The following is a 26,519-nucleotide window of genomic DNA, read 5'->3' on the forward strand; positions in this document are numbered from 1 at the left end:
GTGCTGGAGGCATGTTAGTGAAACTCAGGTCATCCTCTGTAAAAGTTGTGCCAAAGCATGCATGCAAATTCTAGTTACAGAATGAATAGAAGTTGGAAAGATAATGTGGGCCTGAAAACAGTTTTGCTGTTAGTTTGTTATTTGTACCACCCTTAATTTTCAGATGTGCTCTGAGACTTTGGTTTCAAAAGGGAAAAGAAAAAACCACTGGATTTCATCTGATGTAATTCACAGTGAATATTGTGGGCTTATTATAAAAGGAGTTACTACCTGGTTGTTAAGTACTACTTACAGAAGACTTGTACTGCTACAGTCTTCACATAAACACTTGTGTAGTGGAAATGCCAAAGAAGACCTAAACATAAAGGGTTGCAGACAAAAACAACTGATTTCAGCAAGCAGATCATTAGGGGGAAGGCACTAGTACAAAATACTTGTTTTCTGCACTGGGAGTTCTTGTTGGCGAAGCAGATTTGTTCAGGGGAGTATAGTTCAGTGATATGAAAGTCTGAATTAATGACTAGCCAGTTAGGGGTCATCTGAATACCTTAGCTTGTCTTGTCAAATCTTTTACCAAATTAAAGAACAGCGTGTTCTTTCTGAGCTTTGAGAGGACATCATGTCTTCAGTGATGCTGGGCTTTCTTACAGGTGAAGAATTAAAAGTTTCCAAGAAACTGCTTCTTTCTCCCCTTCCCTTTTCCCTTTGTTGAACATTTTTGGGCAGATCAGTTAACTTCCCTGTGCCTCAGTATATATCCCTTTCTGAAGAGATACTACTTAGTAGAGGGAAGTTAGACTAATTAATGGGACACATTTTGGCCTGCTGTGTACCGAGTGTGGTCCGTCTAAATGGGAAATGCACAACAGAATTTGAGCCAATGTTTATAATGCAGCCTTCAGCTAAAAACAGTATAAAATGCCTAAGCATTATTACAAATGGTTTCATAGACCATATGCTGGAGAACACAACAGAATGGAAATTGCTTGTACCAAGTCTTTCATTAGATATGGCAAAATATACTGCATTTTTTGGTGGCATGTGTTCTAAAAATTAGTATTATTTTTTAAGAACCACAATGTGGGTTTGCCATGTGGAGACAATTATTGTATATATTGTAGTTTGGGGTCATACATGTTGAATAAAACCGTGTGGAATGTGCAGCTCTTGTGAGCAATTGTTTATTCTTTACAGAACTGTAATCATAGTTAGTCTGTGTTTTGTCTGGTAAATAAATAACTAGAAAGTCTTTGCTGGAGTGAGGAATTGCGAGGAAGAATGTGGTGGCCATGACAGTGCCAAGGAAGAATGCTGAACGTGAAACCAGTTCCAGGTATATAAGCCGTGAACACCAGCAGGCCAATGTGTGTACAGCCATGGTAATCAAAATGCAGAACATATGGGACATGTTTACAAGCCTTGTGTTCCAGGGATTCAGAAATTGGCTGACCTTTGTTTTGATGTGGGCATCTACCTGTCTTGAGTCTCTTCCTCCTGTACCATGCTTACGTACCTTATATCTATGTGAAGCAGGATGCTGATGCCAAAGCATCTTCTCTTACTGTACCATGTTCCTTTCAACAGGACACTTGTACAAGATGACCGTGAGGAGGGATGAAAGCTGCTGCCAGTTCCTGCCTCTGGCATACAGTTATGATGGTTTGCATGCTAGTGATGGGCATGTTGGTGTGGGAATCTGACCCACGGAAGTTATTGAACTTGTCTCTTCTTGCTTCCTTTGTAAGTCAGGATTTGTCCATAAACTGCCCAGGCATGCAGCAGACACTTTATAGAAAAACTATTGTCATTAGCCTGATGGGTTGATGTACTTGGGATAGTTGGCATGTCAGAGGAAATGTCTCAGATGAAAAGGTCTCTGACTGAATATGCAGATTATATTTGTCAGTGTTTTTCCCTCGGATATCTTCCAGCAGATGTGAGTACCATGTGTGTCCATTTAATAAACTAAACTCAAAATAATTTCCACTTTGCTAGATAGCTGAGGGGGGTGGGGAGTGAACTACAAAGCAAGGTAAAAACTGCATATGTGTGTTGTTATGTTTGATGACCAATTCATTAAAGCCATAAGTGTATCCAGGCTTTCAATAGTGTTCTCCTGCTGTTGCTTCCTGTACTCCCTGGCTACAAAATCAGTCTCTATGGCTCTCATTTGTCTTACCCACATGAAAGACTTCGAGCATCTGCAAGTTATGATTTGAGAAGTATCTGCTTTTAAACAGAATATATGTATCACCGTGTCTTTGCAGGCAACAGAGTATGTTGTATAAATTAGGGGATCCTAGACCTTTGAACACTACAGGGCTGGGTGCGATAACTTCATGTCTGGCCATACCCATCAAACATCCTGGACCCACACCAAAAATGCCAGATGTTCAATAGATGTGGAGAACCCTCCTGTAACCTTTGCTGTGTGTTCCAAAGGGGGAAAGAGGCAGGGGGCAAGATTACAGCCGTCCCTTGCTCTTGTGCCATTTTAGTACATTCATTTGAGTTCAGTATTTTTTTATCTTTTGAACTAAAGACCATGGACCAACCCTCAGTTCAGTCTGTTAAACTACTGCATGGAGTAAATGCTTAGTGCTCCCTAACACTCCAAAAGTGGGTAGGCTTTGCTCCTAGCTCTGGTGGTTTAAGAGGCATCAGTCCTTAAAGCAGCCACTGGCCCATGGTGGGATGCAAGGCCTGGGACCTGCTCAAGTGTAACTTTTCAGGCTCTGCTCTCACCAATGGAGGAAAATAAAATACTTTAATGGGTGGTTCCTTTCATTAAAAAAACCCAAAACAACCCAGCCACACAGCAGCTTCGGGAAAAGGGACTGGCATGGCTGGCATGTTTGAAACTGTCCTGGCCAGTTGTAGGTGAATATAGAATCACAGAATAAACTCAGGTCTTGTGGTCTGCAAGTGTTAAGAAGACAGTTGAGGTTGCTTAGGTTAATGTGTGACTAATGTAACTTAATTTCAGGTTGCCTCCTTGGCCTTCCCTTCTCTTTGTGTCAGCATTCCTCAGCTCACCTCAGCCACACCTCTGGCATGGCACCTGAAGCCATTTGCTGTTGGATTCCATGGGATGCCAGCCTGGTGCAGGGGAGGGTCTCCTGTGCTTTGCGTGAGGCTGTCAGCCTCTGTGACAAAGCATTGCTTGGTCAGCCATTGTGTCCTTGTTGCCTTGCCTTCCCGGGAAGTGGGGGCCTGTGGTAATCCCAGAGCCCCTTGGCTAACCTGGCCTGGTGGCCAGCATGTGGGACGACTTAAGCAGAGAGGCTGGAGAAGCCAAGTGTCTTTGTTATGAGATCTGGCAGCTTGAGGGACTCGCAATTATGCGAAGGTCTTACTGTGCCGAGGAGCTGAGTCAGCATATTTGGGCTCGAGCACCACTGCCTTGGGATAAAGATACCAGTTTAGGGATATTAGGCTTAAAAAAAAGCAAAGAGGAAATGAATTGTTCCTATGGAAAGATACCATGCCAATTTTGGAGGCTAAATTTAGCCATTGATGGGTAAATCGGAACAATTTGGGTCCTGTTGCTGATGGAGCGCTTAAAACCTCCATATCATGTTTCCCATGCACAAAAAGGCATTTCATCTCTGCTATTATTTCTAATCTCCATGAAACACCTGATGGTGAATGATATTTCCCTTTATTTGAGCCACAGGTATTATTTTAAAATTGAGTGTGAATATTTTTTTGATCACTAAGGTTAGTGATGAGGGTTAGATAAAAATACCTGTTTGAGCCATGTGGTAACTAGACAAACATTCCTTTGTTCAATGGTGTTTTATTACATTTTTAGCCATTTTTTATCATTGTCATTTTTGTCATTGATGCAAAAAGATTAAATCTTTTACGCACAAGTCTGACAGGGGAAGATGGCAAAGCATTTGTCAAAAAAATAGCTGTTGAGGCATGTGTTTGGAGCTGTCATTTATTAGTGTATTTTTGCCATAGCACTCTGCTCAAATCAAATCTCAAAGCTTCCCCAGTGGAGTTCGGCTCAGGAAGGAGCAGTGAAGGCCTGGCCAGGGGTGCCTGAGGGCACCTGGCACAGTGGTTTTGGCCGGGTCGTGCTGTGGATTGTGTTGGCATGGGGGTTGAAAAAAAGCCTTTGAGAGAAGAGGGGAGAGCACATCCTTCCTGGATGGTGCATGCTCTAAGGCTATGTGGCCTGGAGCATGATGTAACTATGCTCCAGTGCAAGACAAAAATGCCTCTAAGATACCTGCTGGAGGAAATACAGGCTTGGCTGGCCTGTGCAGGGGTACAACTGAGAGGCTTCCACACACTGCTCTCCTGGGAAGACTCCAGGCCTATACATGAAGCATAGTATCCTTCAGGCCCCTTGTCATAGAATGGTTCAGATTGTCCCCTTTGTTCTCTTTAGGGCGCCAAAATGAGGTGAAATAATGAAATAGTTATCTGTGTGTTAAAGCTCCATCTCCTGTATGAGCTAGGTATGCTTCAGATGCCCAGGGGGTGAGTGGTTTCCTTGAGGTTCATCTGGAAATTGTGTAGACGTGGGGAGAAAGAGACAGGGTCAACCACAGCTCCAGCACTGCGCTGAGGGAAGTTGTTCCTTGTATAGGTGTAACCATCTCAGGAAGGTCGCTTGTGAGGTGAGTGTCCTTTTTCATGGCTGTAGTCACACTTTGAAGGGGTGGTACTGACTTTCCATAGGTAGCCAGCTGTTGTGTCTTGGAGCCTGGTCACTACTGTGTACCACTGCTGATCACTGCTTGGTCACTGTTGTGTCTTCACAATCTAGGAGGAATAAGGACCTTTGGCTAGACTGTGCAGTGCATTTGCATCCAGGCCAGGGGCTAGCCATCTTTTTCAGCAACGGGGTTTTTTTTTTGGTGTACAGCTTGAGAGTTTTCTACCTGCCTCTGTGTTTCGATAAAACAAATGTATTCTCCCATCCTCTCTGGCATTTCATGATGAAAACGTGGTCTAATGGGACCTGTGAAATGCCTCATTGTGGGTTGTGCATTGCTTGCGAGGAATTCAGTGGGGGAAGGATTTTCATGCTGTACTTTAACCTCCTTCCAGCCTTTCTTGGATGAAAGGAAAACTCTGCAGCCGTGAATGTAACTGGTTATCATTATTGGATGTCATTACTCACTCACTCCGAGCATAAAACAACAAAAAAAATCACATCCCCTGTGATGTCCGTGGGTAAAACGCTGCTCTCAGTTACATTAACACTGTTGTAAAACAAAGAGTAGAGATCGGCCCTTTGTTTCAGTTGAAATATTTGTTTAACGCAGGCAAGGACTAAACAATACACTTGAAAGCGATTTGTGTTATTGTCTGTAGAGCAGAGCTTGTATTTTATGAACTGGCTGATCATAAAGACAGCATAAATCATGTAAAGCATTCTCATTTACTTTTTCTTTCTTTTTTTTTCTTTTTGCAGATGGGGCTTGTAGAGTAGAGTTGCAGTCAAATGTCTGCTCCAGGATATTTTAGTTGAACTGTGTGAGTGCATTAAACAAATGTAATGGCTTTTTGGAAAGAAGCGCTGCGTGTTTCAAACCAAATGTTTTACATAGAGAACATCTGGGTAGTTCTGGGTGTTTGTATGTGGAGCACATCAGACAGCAGCCGTAGTGAGCTCAGCTGGGAGGTTGCCTGGGATGTAGTTGTAGGATATGACAGTTCGGTTGTTATGGGGAATAACTCCTATGAAGTATTGCCATAAACTGAATGTTTGGCACAAACAGCTATGTCTTTGTTTTACTGTACACCCAAGTTATTCTTCTTATCTGCCCAGCAAAACTCTAGACAATGTTTAAACAGCCCAGTAAATGTTGGCACCTCTGAGCTGTGGCATGCTTATTAAAGCAAACTTGAGGAAGCCGTTACTGTTACGGGGAAACAAAGCTTGCTCTATTTTCAACGAAGCACTATTGATTCCTGCCACGGGCAATGCAGTATGTGCAAATGGGTTGTGGGGTTGAGATGGGAATGATCGATGTTCCAGTGGTGTTGCATGGTGTTGCTTTGAGGAATGTGAAGATGCAGAGCTGGTGAAATGCATATAATTAGCCTGACATTAGAGTTTATTAGAGCTACTGGAAGGACTTTAACCTGATTATATTAAAAAGTCTGCTTTTACTTCACAGCATCAGAGGGAATATATTTCCAGGAAATGTAGGAAATGTTGAAAAATGTCTTATTTGGGAGTTGGTGCTTAAATTATTTCTGCAGTTTAGCTGAGGAATGCGTGGTTCAAATGAGATTAAAATTGTGATTTCCAGAGTAGCAATGCAGCGTCCCCTTTCAGGATTGTTTAAGTAAAAAGTTAAACAAAGTGGGTTAGGCAGTCTTTTGCTCCAGTCCCTTGTGGACAGCAATTCACATTGCGCAGCACTGGTTTAATAGCCCTGCTTGGTCTGACATGATTTGTGGTATTTGCTGAGATGATTTTCTGGATTGAGCAGTGTGAGAGGGAATTGCTCCTCACTCTGAGGAAGGGGGTATGTCCAAGTCTGTGCGAAGGTCACTGGCAGGGTGAAGTGGGAAGCCTGTGCTGCTGCTGTTGCACTACCTAACAGCTTAGCTTTTGGCAAGGGGATCCCAGAAATCTGAGTGCTAACTCTCCCTTGTTCAGCTGACTCCAGCCAAAACACGTGCCAAAAAAGGTGTTTGTGCGTGTTGAAGAAGGGGGCAACAGTTCTGGAGATCACAGGGGTCTGGGTGAGTTCTTAGCCAAAAGCTTTCCATCTAGAAAAAAGATGGCTTTGCTGTTTCTCCCCTCCAAAGTTAACCCTCCCCGGAACTGCTTAGAACAACTGCCTGCAGTTGTGAGCTCCCCGTCTAGCAGGGAAAGCTTGAATTATGTGTTTAAGGCTACAAAATTGCTTGATCGCCAGCCACTTAATTGTAGGAAAGCATAATTCATTCCTCACCCTCTCATGTCTATTCCAAGCCCAACTGGCTGCAGGGAGCACAAATGTTCCTGTTCCTGTGTTACTCTCTCCACTGAGATATTAGGGTGGCCCTGGTAATTTACCTTCAATAAATAGAAGGGAGCAACAGGAGGTTCCTCTACCTTCAGGGGTATAAATATTTCTTGGATATCAGAGGCGGATGGGGAAGAAATGTTAGCAAACTCCTTTCCTCCCTCTGTAGCAATTCCACCATGATTTGTCATAAATTCTAGGATAGTCCCTTCCAAAAAGGAGCCATTAAATAGGTAATGTCAAGGCAGAACAATGTAATACTGAAGCAGTGCTTTTACAAAAACAAGTTTAATATTGCAAAGTGATCTGCAAGCTCTGAAGTGAAATAACCTGGGTGAGGCTTTGTTACACTATTGCCAATCTTCTTGTTTGCCAAGTATTTTTCCAGATAGGATGTGGGTTTATGGTTCACTAGATTGCTACCAGAAAGCGGCGTTTATATTTTGATCCACCTTAAATCAGTTTAGAAAAATATGCTAGATATAGGTGCTTCTGATAGGTCTGTGCCATTAACTGTTCCAACTGTGCTGTTCAAACACATCTGTGAAACTTCTATGATACAATCTCTGTGGCCCACCATCCTTGTGCAATGAATCCCTGCTCATCAGTGTTAATCCAAAAGCCTAAACTATATAAACTCAAGTTTAAAATCTCTCCACATTTCAAAATTCCACTGGGTTAATTAAGAATTTGAGATGCTTAAGCAGTATAATGTTGAGTTTTAATGAGCATTGTGGTGCCTGAAGGTACGGACGTTTCTTCCCAAGTTTTCCTTGTACTATTGTAATTCTCATGGTGAAGTAGCACTTCGTTTTTTCTTCAAAGGACTACAGGACCAGGAAAACAAAATTAGAAGATCCACACAGTACCAGCTGACCTCACATTTCTGGCAGAGGAGATATTGTGAAGGTGTGCAAAGCTCTCAGTGTTTCTGAGGCTTCTCTGAGCTCACAGAAACTTCAGTGAGAGAGTAAGCAGTCACGTTTACTTACCCACATCTCCTTCAAGCAGGATGTACCAGTGAATGAAAATGCACTGTCAGGTGGCTTCTTGGAGAGAAACTAGTTTTAAGGAAGAGTTCAAACAATGTCTAACCCCCTTCCTTGTTTAATGGGAATTACAGCCTTGCACTGATTTAGCACCTTTCACTTAAATGTGCAAAATCACTTTAGGGACTCTGGTAACTGCTGAAGTTACCATTATTTAGCAGTTACTTAGCAGCACATTGCAATAGTTTGCAGTTGCTTAGAGGGTGTGAATAACCCCATTTCCAACTGAAATTACTGGGAGGAATTACAGGAGACTGTAATTTTCAAACTGGAACTAGATCCAGGCACCAGGGCTTTATACCGCTCTTCTTAAGAAAGTCATAAAGGGTTTGTTCTAATGAAGTAGCCAGGACTTTGGTTTTGCATTTCATCCCCGAATCAGTGCCTTGAACAATGTGCACTCCTACTCTGGAAGATTACTTCACTGTGGTTCACTGCTTAATCACAATGAAAAAACCAACCTTGAATTAAAGTTCCTCTCTGCTGCCTCAGGTTAGCATTTTGTACTGCATCAGCAGCTGTGGTAGCAGTGAGATCAAGCCTCAAAATTAATGTGAAATCTATCTTCCAGGTTTTGGAGGGGGAATCTGTAATACCCATCTAACACTGAGAACTGTAAACTTGGGGCTTGTGAATACTTTCACTCCTCTTGGGCTTGACTTGCCAGTAATTTAATTAGTGCTAAACAGTCTGTGTGTAGACTTGCAGAAGTTGGACTGACACAGGATTCGCTTCCAGTGACTTCTCCTCTTTTGCACATATGTTGGATGGAGCTGCGCTGTGTTTGGAAGCTGACTGATAACGATTGCACAGTTCTAACCTTATTTAAACTATGATATAAACAGACGTGTTAGAAATGGATGCTACCAGGATTTTTCATACTTAAAAGTGAAATCAGCTTTTTTTTTTTCCTACCCTGCCTTTTTTCCCCTCCTGTTCTTTTTTTTTTTTTTCCTTTTTGGTTCCAACAAAATTGTATCCTGGAAGAGAAGCAGTTAGACTTTGTGAAGTCCCAATTCAGTATAGCATTTGGCTTTAGTAAATGTGGAAGCCAAAAATAAACATCTGCTTGGCAACTTCACCAGAAGTTAACTGTAAATGCAATTTTCATCTTTTCAGTGGATGGGGCATTTAGTGCTGGTTAACATCTATTAAGAGGAAGGATCCATAGTTGAGGTTGTAAAGCACTCTTTTTTTCCTTTTAATTATACTTGTGATCCTCCATTGCCTTGGGGAAATCCCCTACCCCGCTTTCTTTCCAGATATAATTTCTTATGCCAAAACATGAACTTCCCTTGAAAGCTTCAGCGTACTTGGATGGGATATTTATGAGTTATTAGACTTTGGAAAAGAGATGGTCTTCCATCCGTCTGTGCATGATGGCCCCAAAACTTCAACTTGACCATTTTTATCTTTTCTTTAGGCCTTCAGAATTAGATCATAAGCGTTAGATATTGTGTCTTTGGATATTCAGAAGGCTATGTAGTTACACTTAGAAGTGAATTAGGAAAAATGTAGGCAGTTCTACTCTTTTCTCCAGGAAGGTGAAGTCTGCACATGACAGGGACTCTCCCAGGATGCCAGCCTTGGGGTCCAGTCCTGGCAGGCCATGACTGCAAACATCTTCAATAACCTTGCCTTGTCAGGCCTCTGCTTTTTAGAAAATCTTTTGCAATCTCTGCTGCTATCAAGACAAACTTGTTTCACTGTGTGTCAGGGAGGATTTGAATGGAAGCAGATTTGCAGTAGTGGGCTCTTATGGGACAGTGGGCATGGGAGAGAAGGGGCAACTTGAGGTGCCACTATGGGAAACACTGCGTTATTGCTGCAATTGGTGATTTCTTGTAGGATCTTTCTAAAACTGAACATTCCTACAACGTAGGACTTCAGTAATGTTGTATGAAATCCTTTTATTTTTGGGAAAGGAGAAGTTTTTTGCGAGGTTTCTGACATGTATCAGTGGACTCTCCATTTTTGAGTTCTCTAGCCCTCCCTTCTCCCTGTGTTCAAGATTCACTGCCCCATTATAAAAAATCAATAACCAGGTTGCTAGCATGTGTTTTTAAATGCTATTGGAATAAACCAGATGAATGACTTTTTTTATTCCTTGTGGTAAATCAGCCCTGGAATGATTAATATAGAGCTGTAAAATCTGTCTGGTAGTAAGGGTGACTCAAGGCCAGGATTCTCGGCACTAAATGAAGAAAGGTCTGCCAGAGATGCATGGTGCAAATATGCCAGGCTTTATGGACATAGCTGAGGGTAGGGGTACCAAACAATGAAGGGATGTAAATTTTCCAGTAAGGCAGTAGTTACTCAGGAAATGTGCTCACAAATCCTGTTAACAGGCACCGTATGCGGGGGTGAGGAAAGAAGTGGAGGAAGGGTGTTGTACGTGTTCCTCCTGGCACCCACTTTGTATATGTACAACATAAATGTGTTCATCTGGTGCCTTCTACTGTTTATTAAAACTTGCTTCCACAGACATTTTCCTTTGTGAATAAAGGGGGAACTAGAAAGAAGATATAACCCCTTTGCCAAGTGTTTGTGATTAGTTAATTCCTCTTCATTTGATGAATCATTGTTTTTGAGATGATAATAGGAATTATGATCAGCAGAATAAGAAGAGGAAAATTAAACCCAAGGTAGTTGTACCTTGGTTCTCCAAGAGGGACTGGCACTGACTTGGAACTTTTAATGCCTTGGTGCAGGAGTGAGTTTCTATACAGGTAGTGAGTGATAGAGTGGCAGTAAATCAGCTTTGGTTTTAGAAATACGATCTTTTTTATATGATACATTGGGGAGAGGGGAATGAAGCACAGAGGTGCAGGTGTTTGCTGTATGCTTTTACCATACAGAGTGAGGCAGCTGTAAAATATACCCTTGCCTCTTAAAAGCAAATGAACTTGAAAGGTGCATCGTGGCACATGCGTCCTTGCCCTTTATGTGTGCAGCTGCTAGTTCACAACAGTAACAGCGTTTTGTCCTTGGTAACATCCATGACATGAACAAACATGCAATGGAACAAGAGTAATGGGCAGAAGCCCTGAGATTTAAATCGGCAGAATCTCGCTGGGTGCAGATGGCACCAGTTACCGCTCCAAGCAACACCCCTGATTGCTGCATAGTTTGCAAACATATCAAAACCATAGAGTTGGGCCATTGATAAATAATTAATAAGGATTTTTTGGCATGCTTGTCTCCCAGGCAGTATCACCATGGAGATGACCTGGCTTTTCGGATCTGAAAAGTAACACTCTCCAAAACAGCGGCATTGTGTTGACCTTACTCCTTCTCTAAAAGAGAGAGCTGTTGGAGATGTGTTAGCAACATGCACAAGGCCAGGCGCTAATTTTGCTTAAACTCACAATGGCCTTTTATTCAACTTTTCAATGAGTGCACAAAGTGTTTTCTATGACTGTGCAAATCTTGTTCTTGAAATTGCATGTCCTGTGTGATTCTCTCTATTACTGCATTTGGCCTGCGATTGGAGTCTCAAAGATAGCTTTTTTTCCCAGCAAACGTGGAAGATGCTTACAAAAAGAAGTGGGAATACCTTTGCAGAACCGTTTGGATGCTTGGTTTTCTTGTAGGGGTATCCATCCATGGCTCCTTCTTCCCACCTGGAAGGTCCAGAGACCGGATAGACAGTTATTCAGCCCATCCACTGCCTTTCCTTTCTCTCTGTGCAGCCTCTGGAAGTGCCATTTCAATGCAACTGCATTATCAGCATCATCCTCCTTATCATTTGATTGCAGCAACCTCAGGGACCACCCAATTTCATAGCTTTGTTTCTCTTCCTCTTATGTTGGTGATGTCTGGGCCAAGAGCCATAGGCAGAGACTCCCCTGGAAAAAACATAATACAGTGCCAGACGTTATTCTTTCTTGCTCAGCTCCGTGGAGCTGGAGAAAGAACAATGTGCCTTTTCTTTCCCCACCCCCAAACATCCTCTGCTCTCCCTTTCTCTTCTCCCCTAGAATAGGTTGATCCACCTATTCTTTACCTCCCCGCCCATGCTGGCACTTGGCACGTTGCACTTCCCACCTTAGTCTCAAAGAAAGGAAGCAGAGCTGTGAAACTGGCTGGGCTCACCCACTTCCCATTGCTGGGTGGGGATGGCTTCATTTCAGAGCTTTCGGAAAGGAGAGGTTTATGTGTATTTAACCCTCCCCTCCCTCTTCACCCCAAGAAAATAGTTTGTAATAATTTTCTTCAAGCTGCATTCCTGAAACATCTCTTAGTAGCAGCAAGCTGGTTTCCCTTTCTTGGAGACTGCACTCTGTCCTGGTACCACTTTCCTGATGCTCCACTATAGTATTGCAAGAGCCATCTGGAATTTGCTCCAAGCACTGGTGGTATGCACAAGAGCTGGAACCAGCTTGGAAGTCACAGCCCACACGGTGGAAAGAAGCAGTTTGCTCATATCTCACCACAGTCCTAAAAATAGCCCTGATAGATAATAACGAGTGGAATATTGTTTTCAGTGGGACTGAATGTACTGCATGCAGAAATAGCTGGGGAGGGTTCAGTGGTTTGTGGCATTCAGGTGGTCAGCCTCAGTTACAGCACTGACTGACTTAAAAATCTGTGACTTTCTGCACTGCGGCTAATCTTGCCACATCTCAGCTGGAAATGAGGCAAATGTAGGTTTATTAAATGGAAACAAACACATGAACCAACTTCCTTGGTTGAAATCAAGAGAAACAGCTTTATGCTTTGATGAAAATACAGCTTTGTTGCTCATCCCAGGAATGATAATGCCAGCAGTGACTCAGCAGACACAGGGATTTGATATGGAAATGGGCACCTACTGCCTGTCATACCCTTTGCCAGTTGTTTAGACTTTGAGATATTTTTCTCTACATGATGGTTTTGATCTGCCTCTGTAAAAAGAAAATTCTACCCTTTTTGCTCTGCCCAGCAGCCAAGAAGCTCATTAAAGGAGGAGAGACATTTCTCTCACAGATAGGACTGAATGTACAGAATCCTTTGCAACCGTCATCCTTTTGAAGTAGTTATAGGTCAATTCAAATTATTCATACCAAACAAAAGCAAAGAAGAATGAAGTGTGTTGGAAAACACTTAGTAATCTCTCTACACCAGTACAGAGGGTGAGTATAAATCCTCTTTCCAGCAAAAGGAGACAGGTAATTTATTGCAGCCTTGAGGAGAGCAGCTTATTTCTCCACTCTTCCTGCCCAGTAAACTCTGCAAGCTGACTCATTGAGGGATGGGAAGCCAAAAGCTGTTCTCCCTCTTTCCTGTCTGCTTCTGGAAGGTAGAGCAGCAGTGTTGCTGGCCTATGCTTGTACAGAGCATTTGGAAATGCCTGGCAATATTAGAGGTTCATACCCACCCTGCTTTCTCAACCCTGTGCTATATGTTTTGAAGAGGCCAGCCTCTCTCCCTGCTTCTGAGCAGAGGATGGTACCAGAACCGGCAGTGCAGGTGGAGGTGGTTTCAGTCCATCTCTTGTGCGTCTTTCTCCCCCTTTAACCTCATGTGTGGGACCGTGTTGCCATCAGAGCTACAGAATACATACTGAGGATTTTACTGGTGCATACAGCCAGTATTGATCCCCAGAGAGACCTTTGCATGGCCAAGTTTTGAGCTGTGACCTTGGTGCTTATGCATATAACTTCACATGTGCGAGCTATCCCACAAAAGTCAACAGCCTGCTCGCATGTGTGAAGTTAGGCATGTGCTAAAGTGTTTTTCCAGATTGGATACTGTGTCTACAGGGGTTTTGGGTGAAGTTGAACCTGTTTTGTTGGGGTGAAAGGGTTTAGATTTCATTATTAAGAATCTGATATGTTACTTTGTTTGAGTGCAAGGTCTTGGAGTTATCTGAAATTCTCATTAAGACAAGAAGCTAGGAAAAATACAAATTCCTCCACTAGTAAGGTTAATAAAAATAGTATAATTAAATTATCTAAGTCTTAAAACCAGTAAAATATATTGAGAAAGTGTGGTAGAAGTATAAGTACCGTGTTGTGAGAGTACCAAAGGGACTAACAGCACTTTCTCTGCAGATCCTGAGCTGGAATATTTGGAGTAGTTAATGTCGCTGATATAAAAAAGCATGTTGCGTTTGCCCTGCTCTTGATTCATAGGCTGTGACCCTTAATAAATTTAAATGTTGTATACCGTGGAGCTGTTGCTTTCAGGGAAAGCAAGGAAGGTAAGCAGGCAAGGAAGAAAGAAAAAGACCTGAAGAATGAACAAACAAGTTCTTTCATAAGGTATTTCTTGATTGAGATTATTTCTCATTAGGTTTAAATTGCTCAGGTTCATCATGTACCGTATCTGGCAGCAGTCTTGCAAGTGGGGTTTTGAAAAATGGAGCCAGCTCTGCCTGGTGTAAAAGCATAAGTGCACTTTGAAAATGTATTTTTGGGAATACATTTCTGAGTAAAATACATTTAATGAAAGAAATTCCATTATTGATACTTTAGAATACCTGGAAGAGAGACTTGGTTTACAACCTGATACCATAACATACAGCTAAGGATCTGACATTGCTCAGAGAGATGAAAGCAGTGTAATATATAATAAATACCTGAATTATGGTCATGACTAGTAATGTTTCCATGAAGTACTTCAAAAAACCCTGACCAAACTGGACTGCTTTCTTGTTTGTGGTTTTTTTTTCGTATCGGTAGACTTAAGCCCAAGTAAGTTAAGGTCTGAGCAGATGGAAGCAAGTGAAAGAGACTTGGCTGCCAGAAATCCCTTTCTTAGAGAGGAAGAGCTGGAATCAACACTGTCCTGCTGTTCCACTAATGCTGCTTTGGGATGCCACCTCTGACAGTGACAGTCCGCTGGTAGCAATCAGTTGCTGTTTAGCCTTTCAGACCAGGTCACCAGCAAGGCTGTGCACTCTTGAGCAGCTTTGATATGTGGATCCTGTCGACTTGGGGATTGTGCAGGCTACCAGGCAGACAGTGCGTGTGAAAAGTATTTATTGAGATGCTTTCAAACTTTTCACTTCCCTGAAGCTCTTTCTGAGGGGGAAAAATAGCAATTGAACATAGGCAAAGGTATCAGAAATCAGCCTTTAATAATCAAATAGTTTGTTGAGCCCAGCAGTCCTGTAGTGTGTTACACAATTTGGGAGGGAGAGGCAGGCAGCAATTTCTGAGACACTACTGTCCTTGTTTCCTTTAGCAGTTATATCAGCTTTCAATTCCATTTCCTCATCTCCTGAAAGCCTCCCAGGGTTAAATTAGTAAATGGCTGCACTCTGCTTTGAGCATGCTCGTGTGCTATGCAAATAGACAGTTACATTCTTTCATTAGTACATGCCCGAAGTGTCTGAAGCCTTGCTCCTGCAGAGTGCTTCTACTGGTAACATGCTGTGCCCTGACTGAGGGGCGCTGCCTCCTTCACAGCACTCTTGCTGTTTGTCAGGATCGCAGGGGATGGTCCGAGTGTGGGCAGATGGATGCCTCAGAGGAACCGGCTGCCCTGGCTCCATTGACACCACTGGAGATAGTTCGTGCATGCCAGTTGTCTTTTCCTTGTTTCCAAGCGCTGGTCACTGTGATCTGAAGTAGCTGAGGGAGGGAAAGGGGAGTCTTGAATGTTAAAACCTGAGGTCTTGCAGCCTGGATGTCACTGATGATACCAAGTACTCTGGGCTGCTGAATTCTACCTCTGCAACTGGGAAGTGATGTTTTCAGGAGAGTTTAAGTACAATCTTCAAAAATTGCTGAAAATTTTGGGAATGCCCGTTATAAAGTAAGGCTCCTACATGCCTTAAGCACTGTTTAGTGTGGGTTGTGAGACTGTAAACTCTCTGGTCCTGTTGAAAAATATGTTCCCAGGCAACACATCTGTTTGCATTTGAAGATGAATCCAAACAAATATTTACAGACTGCTTTTCAAACACATTTGCATTTTTGTATCTAAAAATGTATGTTTTCATATATGCAATTATTCCACAGAGGCCATTTGCAGTAATTAAGTGTAGATGTACAAGAGTCCTGTCTGTGAAGCAGAGTCGTTAGTAGGAGGTTGCCATGCCCTCTGGGGTGCTGTTATTAGTTTACCAGCCATGAATGGTGAAGAATTTGCTCCCTGTTGTATATTTGACAATGAAACCCTTCTTAAAGTCTTCCTCAGAGCCAAGTACAAGACTGTCTTTTAATAGATAATGTGTTTTTACCTATGTCTCTATTTATTTTTTGCAGGAATACACATGCTGCTCCAAGAGCCACCCACATTCTTCTTGTATACAGGGTGTATTTGCATTTGCAGCCTTTCCCAGTGCAAACATGGGAAGGGGGAAAAAATCCAACCTTGTTTTTAGTGTTAGTTGCCTTCTCCATCTCTAGAAGTACTTGGAGATTATCTTGATCACGTATACAATTAAGATCTATTTTATTACCTTTTCTAAAAACACGTGCCAAGTAGATAAGACCATAGTTATGTTTGGTACTTTTTAAATCTCTATCCCAAATGCTTGGGTCAAGAGGAAGAAAAGAATTGTTTAGGTTTTAACATGCAAATTGTTTTGTCCCTGGAATTCTGCTTTTCTTTCTGTTGTCCCAAAGAAGGCTAGCTCTTGAGCGTGACCTTAATTTTAAGCATGTGCTGAAATCTTTGGGAGTTGAAGGAGATGGGGCATGTGCTTAATGCTTTTTTGAACAATGTTGCTTTTCAGAGTTGAAGGCTTTGTAGGAAACCTGATCTTTTAAGCTAGCTCCTGTTTATGTACGTTTCTATTTTATAATATTTTACATTTTTTGTACTTTCTTCAATATCCTTGATACTACCTCATATAATGAAAGCAATACCAGCCATGCCACTTGCAATTACTGAAGTAGGCAGTAAAATTATGTTGTTCAGAAGGAACTAGGGAAATCACATAAATCACAGATTTACATATCTTTTCCCAGGAGAAGTCCACAGTAGTTGGCTGCATAGAATGGCAAAAGTTTTGTTTACCCGTAAAAGGGTGGTCATCTCAGCAGGCCAGTGATGCCTTTCAAAGATGTATTGATTTAAACTAGCTGGTAATTTATTCCTTCAACTCCGGCTTACAAAAATAAAGCAGGGTAAATACTGAATATAATAAAGGCCATGCTGCCATTCAGTATGCACAATGCGCTCACCTTCCCTCTCCCACCAGCTTCTCTCCATTGTTGGTTTTGCATTTCTTACAGGGCATGAGCTGACCTCCGCAATTATTTTTGGCGTTGTTCAGATAAGCCCTTTTTTCACAGGCACCACACATGCACACACTCACAAGGGCTGTTATAATTTTAATTTATATTGCAAGTTCAGCTATCACTTCCCCTGTTCCCACCCTGCCTTTTGGAAAGATACCCAGTCACACGATGTGCTTGAAAAAAAGGTTGCTGATTGAGGAAGGAGGCAGGAAGGATATGGTTTTGCAGTGATTACATAAGTGCTATGTAGGACCCCAAAGCATTGGGTTTACATGAGGACGAGTTTAGATGTGAATTTCAAAGATTTATTTCTTCTGATTTTTAAGTAAGTCATAACTCCTGAGTGGTTTGCTTGCTTTAGAGAACCATGGAGCCACCTGTGTTAATGTGATCCTCTGTGTATTAACAGGGACAAGTATAAAGTTGTAACTGGTGTCCTGGTTTCCTTGTCTCTGTTCCATCAGAGATCTCAACCTTATTTCAGAAAAATTGCTTCCAAAGCTTCTGCTTGAAATTGTTGGATGCGGTCATGTTTAAGCAAATGTATTTCCCATCAAAATCTTTTGGGAGATTTGCCATTTGCCTTGGATGGAAAGTGCTTAAGCTAACACAGGGATCCTTCCAAAAGATGCTGTGTTCTCCCTTAGTGAAGTCTTAGGACCTGAAGACCCTAAAATTTCACGTCACTCATTTCTGTAATGAGTGTGTATATTGGTTTAAAATGAAGGAGCTGGGGCATGGAGATTTGTATTTTAAAGCTTTGTTTTGGTCATTCCACATTCTGCCAACACCTAACATCTGTATTTATTTTTTGAACTCTCCTTAATGGGTTATATGCATTTGTTCAGTTCCAAGAATAATGCTTGGTTTCCTGAATTTATAGGTTGCAATAAAATCCATTCGTAAGGACAAAATTAAGGATGAACAAGATATGGTTCACATCAGACGGGAGATTGAGATCATGTCATCCCTCAGCCACCCTCATATCATCACCATATATGAAGGTTAGTGAATGCGATTCTCTTCTCTGACTGCTCTGTTATGTTCCTTGCAGACCTGATGTTGATGTTTCTTGACATCATGCACCAAGCAAACCCCTAACCTAGTGTAACCAATCCCTTACCAAAGAGACTGTTTTGAGTGCTACATTCCTTCTGAACCACCAGTCTTTCACAGATACATAGCCCTTTGCCTGGAGGAACAGCTTCATTTGTGGCTTAAGCACTGTGTCCATGGCAGGTGTGAAATCGTTGCATGTATCACCTCATTTCCTTGGTCCCGTTGAACAGTTCAGTTTAATTTCACCCTCACGCACTAGCCTGGTGTCCATTTATGTCCCCAGCCCCTAAGCCAGACCTTGTATGCTTTATTTTCCCTGGACTGCACAAGACCAGTCTTGTCTGCTGTAGACCTTTGGTCCTCCTTTACCTGCCAGTGAGTCTTGCTGGTTCTGTCATGGTTGCTTTTCCCTGTGAATCCCAGCATCCGCTTCCTAGCCACCTCTGCACGCTTTCCTGTAAGTCTAGTAACTGGCTTATCATTCCTGTTTACTTAGCCTGTTTCCCCCTTTTAACTCCTTTCTTCCTGGGACACAGCTGAGAAACCTGCTAATTCCTGCCTCCGGAAGCTGCTTTCTGGTCCTACAGCAAGGAGCTGGAAGCCAGGGGCATTCACCCCTCATTTGCCTGTTTGTTTGTTTATGTATTTATAGAGTGTCTACTCTATAGTAAAATCTCCTCATCCATCCTTCCTTCCTTCCTTCCTTCCTTCCTTCCTCAAGTAACATCCCAGCTCTAGCTGAGGTGTTCAGGATGGGTACATGATAAAAGACACCAGCCAAGAGGTCTGTTGGTGCAACGAGGGCAGCTGCATGATGGACCTGGGGTGTGGATTCCAGAGGTTCGGAGGGATCAGGGTCAGGCAGCCTTGTCCCTGTGGATCACCTATTCCCCTGCATGCAGAACAGGCAGCCTGAATTTAGCCCTTTGTATTTACATACCCATGAGGTAAATATGCAAGGTGATGATATGTATATGGCAGCTCCACTCTGAGAGTTGGTACGACTGATTAAAACAAGGGCTGGCTTGGCGTACTGTTACAGTATCACATATTGAGTTATTCAAAAGCATGTTCTTGTACTTGAGATGAATATCTGTCTTTTTATTGAATAAACTTATAACAGGATCTGGGAACAGAAAAGGGGAGGGATGCTGTGTCAGCATGTGGGTTGCAAATGGAACAAAAGTTATTTCAAATGTGCACAGGAACTCAAAAAGAAGGAAGATTAAGCATGCTGCAGTCCTTTGACCATTGCCCTTCTCGTCCTTAATTTAAATAGTTTTTCCTGACTTAAAACATTTGTAAAAGTTAGAAAGATTACAGCATTTCTAAGAAGTAGACAATGAAGTCCTGTGGGAGCAAAGCTTTCCCCTTTGGCCCCATGGAGGGAGGAGCGGTGCTTCTGCAGCAGAGCCAGTTAAGTTCCACGATGTAGAGCTCACCCTGTCTGCAGGAGGGTGAGTGCTTATGGCAGGTAATGTTGTGGTCCTCTTGTGGTCCATCTGCTTGCAGCACTGCTTTGTGGCAATGAACCTGGACGCTTGTTCTCGCATTCTGGGAATTTTCCATTCTGTTACTGGTTTGTTTCCTTTTCTTTTTCTAGAAAGCAGAGCAGCTTTTTGTGGATTCTAATGTTTAATTCCTGGCCTGAGGGGATGGGCAGTGGAAGTCAGCTTCTTGATTGGGCTGTAGTCCATTGGAAGAAGTTACATAGAGTGGAGCTATAGCAGCTATACAGCTCATCCAGCCTTTCCAAGCAGTCCAAGTCAGTATTTGGCCTTTAGCAGCCAATGCTGTAACTTAGATATTCTAGCAGTGGGAAGACGTGGTTGTGCAGCTGAATCCAGAGGAGTGGCTATGTACAACTCAGAGATAAAGATGTGAGCTCAGGGATCCTTAAGTGTGTGCTTCATTTTAAGTTGAAGAGTACTTGTAGTGAAGCTAAGGGACTACATCTAGGACTGAAGTATTTGTATCCTCTTGAAGTCAGATTTTAAACGTGGCTGTTTCTCTTGAATGATGCACAGAGTGATGATATTGGTATCTTCTGACACAAAATGTTGAAGTTAGTCAGTGCTCAGGAATGGGCTTAATCTCATCAAATTTAAGCCATCCAACATTTAGGCAGTGGTTGTACACTAGAAGTCTAATGCCCCTCTCTATTCAAGTGAGATCAGCATCCACAGAGGGTCGTTTGCTCCTTCCTGAGAGATATTTTTTCACATAGGTAGGGTAAATGACATACTGGAGGTTCCTCTTGGCTGTAGATGGAGTCCAGCTGATTAACACAGATCAGATGCTTAACTTTTAAACTGAAGCCACCACACAGATGATTTTCTCCTCTCTTACTAATTTTTACTGTAGATTTTCAGACTGTCACTGCATCTCTGACAGTGCTTTCTGTAGCTGCCAGGCTGCACAGATCTACATAGCATGGACAATGCTGTATCTCCCTGTAGTATCTTTGAAAGCTCTTTCTACTTCATTTACAAACATGTGTTTTCCTTAAGTAGAATCCTTGTTTAGGTATCCTTTTGACCTTCGTGCTTAAAAGCAATTAACCTCTGAATTTGTCAACTTGATGTAAACAGAAGCTTATCTTTTTTCACCATACTGAGCAAATTCAGATGCGTGGAAACAAAGCTTTCCAGTTTAGGTGTATTTTTTTGTAACCTAATCAAACGTACCTTGCCTGTTACTGTGAGGGCAGATGTACAGTTGTGACTCCAAAGAAATTCCATCCTCTCAGCAGGGCTGTAATTGGCAATCTGTCGAGTGCGGCTGTGAGGGAAGTGCTCTTTCAAGTGACTTTAAACTCCTTGAAAGGGACTGGATAAATGAAGCTGGCTTTGCTAGTAGTGTTCTGATTTCAGCACATAAATTTTAATTTATAGAATAATGCCTCTTTCCATTCATCTCTCTGTCTCTCCCCCACCCTATTTCTTTTTTGCCTTGAAAACTTCAGGATTTGATAATAAAGCCTTTGAGAGCTAACATATTTTTCCAGGGGTAGCCTGAGTGCAAAATCTATCTCATCTGGCAATACTTTATAAAACTTAAACCAGGAAAGAACATCAGGCCTGATTCTGCAAACATTTAAACATGTGTTGGACCAATCATGAGAGTGAAGTTACACTTGGTACATTCAAAGAGTGAGCTCTTGAGTCTTTGTAGTGTGAAATACTGTACCTATGTGTTTCCGTGCTAGAAGAGTTGTCATTGATCAGCATAACTGTACAGAAAAGTCCACCCATTTTCAAAATGCCCTTAAAAATGAACATGTCATTAGTGAACATGTTTGTAGAAATAGTTTAATGAAGATATTCCTTGAAAAATGAGTAAATATTAGGATTACAATTTGGTGCCCGTGGAACATGATGGCATTAATGTGAATGAGTAATGGAAGGGAAGCATGTGCTGAAGTGCTTTTCTGGATTTGGGCCAGGATGCTTAGAACAGCACTGGACCCTTTGCAGCAACAACACACACAAAAAAGGGTTTTCCCACGTAAGAGAAACTTCTTCCCTCCCTCTTTCTTCAAAGCACAGATTCTCCATCATATATCTACCAGTCCACAATGACTTGAGTTGCATGTTTTGGTTAATGAGGAAACTGGTTCAGCCCTTCAGTATTTTCAAATCCCAAAAGCAGTGGACGAAGATCTGAGAGTGTAACGGTGGTGGCATAGTATTTCAGGATACTTACTTGCTAAATACATGTTCACTGTTACACTTTGCCAGATTTCATGCAACAAAAAGCCAGTGCACACTTGGTAGGCTTGCCTGCAGCGCAGAGCTTCTTGAACTGTGTCAGTCAAGTCATCATGTCATCACCTAAAGCAGCTGCATTGCCAAAATTCTGCCTGGGTGGTAGCTGGCAAGGTGCATGGACGTGAGCCATTGCTGACAAACTGTGTCCCCTCCAGCAGTACCAGCTCAGGCAAGTGTCCTCTGCCACCAGCTGTGATGTACATCCCTGGATGGGCCAGGTAGCTGGGAACTGAGGTGGCAGCTCACACCATTGGTGGGTTTGCGCATGGGCAGAGCAGAGTTATGTGCTGGAAAGGCAATTCCAGCCTCTCTCCCAGCTTCTGCTATCTCCTGGTTTTCAGGCATAATCAAAACAAACTTTGGTGCCTAATGACTTCATCCTTTCTGTGGTCAAAACACCTGAAAAAGTCAAAAGTCCCTTAAAACATCACATGGACAACTGGGCTTTAAACAAGAATGATGAAAGTTGGAAAGCTGGAATGATTTTTTTATTACTTAGCCAAGAAAAAGTACTTCAGCAGTGACACTATTTAACCACATTTCTAATTGATTTCCTCTAATTATGTAGGCTTTTGACCTTTGAGTGCTTTATTGCCATTGTTTTCAGTTGATAACATCCAAGAACATAAAGTAATATTTCAAGAGTCTGGCGATAGTAATGAAACTAGTAAAAACAAACTTAACTCTTTAGTTACCATGCCCTACCTTTATGAATTTCCTGTCATTCAGGGACATGAATCAATGCTTTGTTAGACATGACTTAAACTGAAATGTGTGAGAAAACTGGCAGGTCCAATTCAGATGCCAAAATGATTGCAAGCAATGATGAGATTTATTTTTATCTTTCTATTTACACAGTCCTCCCACCACAATGTAAATGTTTGCTTGTCTGAAGTTCCTCAGCAGTTTGTAATCATAATTTGGAAAAAAAAAAAGGGAATTAGCTCTTTAATTCTTTGCTGAAATAAAAGACAATTAACATAGCGTGTTATTGTGGCTGAATTAGCAACTGTCATTTTTCTTTCTTTTATAAAGAGTAGACCATCAAAATCTGCCATATCCCCAGTCTTATTCTCTGAGAAACAACCTCAGCAAGGGTAGTGGCTCTTGTTCTGATTTAATCTCCTTACTGGGGAGTAAATTCTAGCGTGCTGTCTGATTTAAAATGATTATTGCAGGATCTTAACTGCATTCCTTTAATTTAAGAAGATATGCAGAAGAGAAGGCCGTAATTCAGGAAAACAGTTTAACACAAGTTTAGCTTTAAAACAGATACTTTATATCTCACTATCTTCAATTGTAATTAAGCATATGCACACTATATTACTTAAGCATGTTCTATATATATACATGCTTATATAGAAAACACATGGTTTTCTACACTGGACCCTGGATGTTTTAATGTCTTCTGTATGCACTATTAAAAAAAAAAGCAGTCATAAGATAATAATACCCCCCCCCCCCCCCCCCCCCCAACAACAAAATAAAAAGTACACCAAGGGGCTGTAAAGCTTTCAAAGCAGTCAAGAACACAGAAGATGCATCGGGCTGGATTTCCAAGGTAAAAATCCCCACTTTTTCAGTCCTCGCATGTCTTTTTGAAGAATAATTCAAGCCTTATTACCCAAGTGAGGTAATTGGGTCAAACATGACTTTTCTGAATGAAAAGGTTATTCTAGTCTGCATCTCCAAAATTAAAAACAAACTTGCTTGTTCTTTTGATTTGGCTGACCTTTAATAAAAGAGCATTCTGTAGCAGTGGAAAGGTACTTCTGTCTGCGGCTGTTAGGAGAGTAATAAAAATACCACTGAATGGAAAGACACCAGATGGAAGGAATGTCAACATACTGGAACTAATTTAGGAGATTGCTCTGATAGAGAGCAAAGGCATGAAGAGAATTCAAATGGTTCCAGTGCGAAGAGATTGGCCGCCCCTCTTAAACTAACAAACTAAAATCCTTACCCTGAGGTTACATGTAAACCAAATGGAAACAGCCCACAAGGAGGTAGTCCACCGTGTGGGGGGGGGGGGGAAATCCACCCCCCTCAGCAAGCACTCACTCTGACTTTAGCATCCTGCAAGCTTGGAGGGAGGGCAAAGTCTTCTGCTTTGTTTTGCTGTTTGAATTTGGTAGTAAGTCCAAAGTGAACTGTCCTAATAGAGAGGTGTACAATGTACTATTAAATCTTTCTGACCCATGCTTGCAAGCCCATGCGGGCTTCCAACACTTTCAAGGTGAAGTCCATTTTAGCATTTTACGAGGGATAGTGAGTATGTTCATCCAGTCTCAAACTTATACTGTAGAGTTCCAGTGGAGGTAACTTTGGTGTAGCTAAATGTAAGGATTTAGCAGTAGGATTGAAGAGAAGAATGCTGATCGGCAAGAGGTCCCTACACAACCAGCACTGGAAAATGGAAAGCTGTAGATAGAAGCTGAGTTCATCATTTCACAGCCTCTAAATATAAATAAGTGGAGAGATTATATCCAAGAATTATTGCTATAGTAGAACAGCCTGTGAAAGAGACAGATTGTTGATGTTACAAAATGTACTTTGACTCAGATATGTCTTTGGTAGTGAGAAGTTTTTTCCCAGTTTCACATATGTATACTTCGATGAGCTCTGAAGCCAGCAGATTTGGTTTCAATTATCAGCCTAGAAGTATAGAAATTTCTTTCTTTTTTCCCCTCTTTAAATAAACAAACAAACACATTTGTTTAAGAGGGGAGCCTAAAGAAATGCTGCAAGAAATCTTTCTTTGACCACTGCACCTTAAGCACCCTTTGCTGCTTGAGTAGGGTACTGCTCTTAGTCTCTGTTGATGCTCTTGGGGTGAACAGACCAAGCCCAAAGAAGCTTGTAGCCCACTGGAAAATGCTGTTTCTCCACACTTCTGAGGCCCACATTTTAAATAAAGTACTCTTGCTCATCTCCTGGGAATAGACATGTTGTTCCTTGCACCTCGTGGCACAGCCCGTTCCTACTCCTTGGTTCCTGATGTGCTCCCACAGATCTGTCCATGCCTTCTTCCCTGTGGCCATTGTCTCAGAAGTCAATACTTTGTCCTGCATGTCTGAAAGGAATGCTGTCATTTTGCAACCACTGGCCTGCACCACTTGATACCACTATGGCTGAGGTGCTGCAGTGGCCCTCCTACCATATTGAGGTCTTGCTGCTCAGTGTAACCCAGCTTGCAGAGTCATGGAAATAAACTAAGAAATCAATGACACACAGCTTGTAGCAAGCATTTCTCCTGCTGCTGTCTCCTCTAATATGTGGAGCTCATGCCGTGTATCTAAGGCATGCCTTGTATCTAAGCAACCCCTGTCTCTTGATTTGTGATTGACAGACCATCTCTCCTGCTACCATTTCTGGGTGTTGAACTGACAGTTCTCCACCTATCTTATTTGGCCAGCTGTTTGCAGAGTATTGATGATTTGAAAGAAGCAAGATCAGCCCCACCTTTCTTATACATAACCCACTCCTTCCTTTGACCTTGGTCCAGGTTGAGGAGCAAGCTTGTATGACACAGCTGTCCCATCAGTAGCCAGCTGTGGGATGTTCCTGGGGTGCAGCATCCTGCTGAAGCTGTGCTTCTCTGTCGGCAGTAGGTACAGTTCAGGCGTACTTCTAGGTGAGGGTGAGTTTCGGAATGAATATCCGGTAGGATGGCAGGTAATAAATCATCTGCAAAAAAAAACCCCAAAGAGTGAGCCAAGCAGGCCCAGAAGCTATATGGAGGCAATCCGTCCATCATCAGCCTGCAGGTTACGGCCCAGGTGTTAACAGGGCAGTATATTTATTACGTCATTATTAATTGCAGTAAGTTAATCCAGTCTTTAATTGATGCCCTCCTCTCTTCCCTCAGCTGTTAGCCACAATGCTTTCTTGGAGCCTGTGTTTATAAAACTACGTACTGTGCTCAGAAGGGAAATTCAGAAGTGTCTGTATGAAACCTGCCTGAAATCCTAACTGCTACTGTGAAAATTTGAGGTGTATGTGGCTGATGGTCTGAGACTTGCCAGAATATCACCTTGTCATGTGCTCGATAGTTTTGACCACCGAATTCCTCTTTAAGATTGTGTGTGTCTATAGACAAAAATCTCACTGCCTCTTCACTCCTTCTCCTTCAGTGGCAGCTCTCATTTAAGATGTTTTTGTCCACTGTTCAATTCCCTCTCTACAGGAGCTGCAGGTCCCCTCTTGAGATTCAGGTGATACAATAGAGGTGCTCTGAACTGAGATGATGCAGTTGTAAATATACATTCCATCTCCCTGGAGAAAAAAAAAAGGTTGTCACCTCTGCTGGTTGGTGAAGAGATAAATAGGTGTTTAATTCTGTAATCATTCAGCTGTGATGATGCTGAGGAGACCTCTGTAATGTCATCTGAGTCCAAGGGTAGTGTCCTCCCCATGCTTCCTCATGAAGAAAAAGAATGTTCCAATCTGTCCTGAGAGTGCTGGTAAACTGAAACCTGAATG

General features: G+C 42.2%; 1 protein-coding gene across 1 annotated transcript in view; it reads left to right on the plus strand.

Annotated features, from left to right (window-relative positions):
* Positions 1-26,519, plus strand: part of NUAK1 (NUAK family kinase 1) — a 48,900-nt gene that overhangs the window by 5,740 nt on the left and 16,641 nt on the right. The window contains exon 2 of the mRNA XM_057420468.1: positions 18,092-18,212. Coding sequence (XP_057276451.1) covers positions 18,092-18,212 — 121 coding nt within the window. The remainder of the gene's footprint in view (positions 1-18,091; positions 18,213-26,519) is intronic.

This window comes from Pezoporus wallicus, unplaced genomic scaffold (genome assembly GCF_028554395.1).
Source record: "Pezoporus wallicus isolate ANWC-B61680 ecotype Strahan unplaced genomic scaffold, APGP_CSIRO_Pwel_v1 contig_2871, whole genome shotgun sequence".
NCBI classification, from domain to species: Eukaryota; Metazoa; Chordata; class Aves; order Psittaciformes; family Psittacidae; genus Pezoporus; species Pezoporus wallicus.